A 3817-nucleotide genomic window follows, 5' to 3' on the forward strand; every position below is an offset into this window, starting at 1 on the left:
TTTTGCAAAAAGTCGTCTGATTTTGCATGCACATAATTTATTTGAAAATAGTACCCCCATCTGGAATTTAGTACTCCTTTAACCTTATCCAGACGGAGCTTTTCTGGCATGCGGCACTCCCTGGACTGGGGGGGTGGGTTGTCATTCGCCCTCCTCGTAATTTCAGAACTGCTTACTGTACGATCACTAATAAATGTTCAGGGGGTGATATGCCCGTCAGTTTTTATAATTCCTAAAAGTTTTAAATCATAATGACGTAATATGACTCAATTAAGCTGTCAAAACCAAGACTTCCTTGTTCTTCGATGTGCTTCATGTCATTATTTGACAGGGAATTCCCATAATACCTTTATTTCACACAAAAAGGTAACAATAAAGGTTTCTTATGAATATTGATATATTACATAAACCACTGTTGTAAATAGCCGATGCAACGACGTCAAAAATAACGTCATCTGTATTTTTGCTGTCCGCCATGATGAATTATCAACCTTAAATGTTTTTAGATATATATTTTTATTATCACTCAAATCCTATGAAAGAGGAGTGAAACGTTCACATGAATGTTTTCTGTAAGAAAATACCGTGCGAAACGGGTGCTTTGTGTGAGTGCTTTCCTCGACTATATCTTCAAGCAGTCTTTCTTATTGCCTTTATTATAAATTATAACACCCAGATTTGTCCGTCTGTGCGGATATGGGCCCTCCAGACCACGGAAGTAGAATCCCTGCCAAGAGGTTCTATAACGTGGGAGAAAAGGCCACGTACACCTGCGACGAAGGGTACACCCTGGACTCCAGACATACCAGCAGAGTCAGGTGCCTCGGGGATGGCATCTGGCAATATGACAAGCCCAGCTGTTCAGGTAATTGTGACAGAGTTGTCGGTGTGAAAAATCCGGCATTGATGTACATTAGAACAACAGAATTACTATTTAGTTATACATTTTTGAAAGAAAACATTACGACGTAAGAAAACCAAATATTTTCTGTACCTTTCCGAACATATTGGCCGGACAGTTTTGTTTGTATGCACAAAACATTTAAATGCCTCTGAAACATACCCTATAACACGCCATACTTTACATTGCATTTACATCTGCCACATGTCCACTTTTGTTTTAATCATCATCATCATCATCATCATCATTATCATCCTTAATCACCCTCATCATGGTGAGGTGGAACAAGTGAAGTTTGACTTTCATTACAGTCTGTCGTTCATTGCTGCGAGGAGTTCCGGACCATCCAGTTCAGTTTCTAATTCAATAAGCTTCTTCAAAGTCAGCATTGGCGACCAACACGATTCTTAGAAAAAAACAGGTGTCCACAACAAAAGTTTTTTTTTTTTTTTCAGCTGGCTCTCTAGTACGAGCCACATGGCCTGCAAGGTGTAGTTGATGTTGTTAAACAACAGATTGTAACGATCCATCTAGCTGACTATATATAACGTGGTTCCACCATGGTGTATCATACACTACCTTTAACATCCTTGTATACGTACCATCAAGTTTTGTTGGAGCGTGTCGTGTTCATTACTCATAATTCTAAACCATACAATTGAATTGCTTCAATGATACCTTAATATACTTGTCTTAGTTTGTTTTCTTATAGGAGCTTTCCAAATTTTACGTAGAGAGTGAAGGGCACCCCTTGCTTGAGCGATCCTTATATCCATGCATGTCATGTACATTATCGGAGTAACATCCTTGGTATTTAGAATTAGAGACACAGTCGATTTCTGAACCGTCAGAGGGCAAAAATAAAATGTCAATTGTTGGATTTAAATGCATGTCTTGGAAGCATTTAGATATAGGCCAACTTTTTGGCATGAAGTTTCCACATTGGTAAGGAGATTCTGTGCGAGTTCTATCGTGTTTTCTAATAAAGCAATAATATCGGCAAAATCAGCAGGTGTTTCAGCTGGTTGTCGTTGACTCCTTCGACGGCTAAGGGTTAGCCTTTCTGTGTCGGTTAAAGGAGACCGTAGCGCGTATTCGACACAAATGATAAAGATGAATGGGGCTAAAGGGTCACCCTGAAGGACTCCGGTATTAACGCTGAAAGCATCCATTTCACCTTCAGGAGTGATTACCACAAGAGTGGTGTCCTCGTACATGACTCGAATAACACTTACAAAATCCAGCGTAATTCCATAAGCTTCCAAGATTAGAAACATTTTATGACGGTCTAACTTTTCATTCATTATAATTTCCTACGACTTTTTCCTTGGTTGTGTTACGTAACTTTGTAGAATTACTCGTGACCTCTACGAAAAGCCGGCGCATTCGGGCGAGAAGGCCACGTTCATCATTGGAGCCTAAAGTCAGCTAATATTAGCCGTTGGTCCCTACATCTAATATTCCAAACATTTTGACACAAATTTCAATTTGCATTTGATGCACATTACCATCCTAACAATCGATATGCGTCAATATCCTCCTTAGTGGACATTCGGGTCACGCTGCAGGACGACCTACTCTATGGGTACAGTCCGAACCAGGCACCTGATACTGAGAGTGGGAACCACACAGTTATCATCTTCAGTGGCACAGTGGAACAGATCACCGACTTGGTCAGCTTTAGTCTCTGCTACTTATTTGAGACTTTTCTGAGTTTATAGCAATAGACAAGTCATGGAGGTAACAGACTTTCAGTAATCGATTCTGTAACTTTTATTTCAGGACGAAAAGAAAGAGCTTCTGGATGCCTCTCTAGTCATCGAATTCGTAAGTAGACCCGGTTATGACGTCTTCAGTAATTTTTAAAAATATTCCGTTTCTGTTGTTTTGCCTTGACGCACTTTAAAAGCTTTTCCAACAAACTGCGCAATATTCAGTAAATTATGTTGTCAGACATGGCAGGACAGCCGACTGAAGTGGCGGCCAGAGTACCACGGAAACATCCAGACCCTTAGTGTTTCGGGCAGCAGCATCTGGACCCCTAAACTTACTCTGAAGAGGAAGTATGTAGCAGTCTCTTTTTGAACTTTCATAATTTGTATCAAAATTACGTCAGGTCTTATCCGCTTTTTTCAAAAATCAATAAAAAATTTTTGGCAGAAATGATATACCAAGCTTACAGTGCCAAAGCGGCATATATTACATGCATGTGTATGGTGTGATTGTGCGTGTTTTCTTGTGTGTGTTTTTTTGTGCCTGTGTGTGCCTTTGCGTGCGTGTGTGTGTATGTGTGTTTGGTGTCTGTGTCTTTCTGTGTATGTGTTTTAGCGTGTCTTTGTGTTTGCATGTGCTTCATGTGTGTGTGTGTGTGTGTGTGTGTCTGTTTTGTGTGTGTGAGTGTTTGCATGTGTGTGTGTGTTGGTGTCATGCATGTGTGCTGTCTATGTGACTTTGTGTGTCTGTCTCTTTGTCAATGTGTGTGGTGTGTGTGTGTGTGTGTTTGCATGTGTGTTGTGTGTTTGAGAGTTTGTGTCCGTCTGTTTTTTGGGTGTCTTTGTGTGTGTGTGACGCGAAGAAATATTTTGACCTTCCTCCAGGACATAAAAGGCCATTTCACATAGTCAAAGAAAAATGATGATATTTTGTTTGTTAACCCACAGTGCTGATGGTAAATACCAGGGTCTGTCAAAGGACGTACCGCTTCAGATCAGCTCCGATGGTACCGTGACATGGAGGGTGGAGACTCTGACCAGCACCATCTGTAATGCAGACCCGTTCTTTTTTCCTGCCGACACCATGGAATGCCACATCTGCTTCTCCTTATCTGCAACTGAGCAAACCATCGGTAAGTTATTTTAAATATGTCCTAGAAACATAGCATTTATTTCATGTTATCGGTTTTAATTGTGTAAATGA

At 40.5% G+C, this 3817-nt stretch overlaps 1 protein-coding gene across 1 annotated transcript in view; it reads left to right on the top strand.

Moving 5' to 3' along the window:
* Positions 1-686: 686 nt before the first annotated feature.
* LOC118403466 (neuronal acetylcholine receptor subunit beta-3-like) overlaps positions 687-3817 on the top strand; it is a 5498-nt gene continuing 2367 nt past the window's right edge. Inside the window, exons 1-4 of the mRNA XM_035802181.1 lie at positions 687-865; positions 2447-2574; positions 2864-2964; positions 3562-3746. Coding sequence (XP_035658074.1) covers positions 697-865; positions 2447-2574; positions 2864-2964; positions 3562-3746 — 583 coding nt within the window. The 5' untranslated portion in view covers positions 687-696. The remainder of the gene's footprint in view (positions 866-2446; positions 2575-2863; positions 2965-3561; positions 3747-3817) is intronic.

This window comes from Branchiostoma floridae, chromosome 16 (genome assembly GCF_000003815.2).
Source record: "Branchiostoma floridae strain S238N-H82 chromosome 16, Bfl_VNyyK, whole genome shotgun sequence".
Taxonomy (NCBI): domain Eukaryota; kingdom Metazoa; phylum Chordata; class Leptocardii; order Amphioxiformes; family Branchiostomatidae; genus Branchiostoma; species Branchiostoma floridae.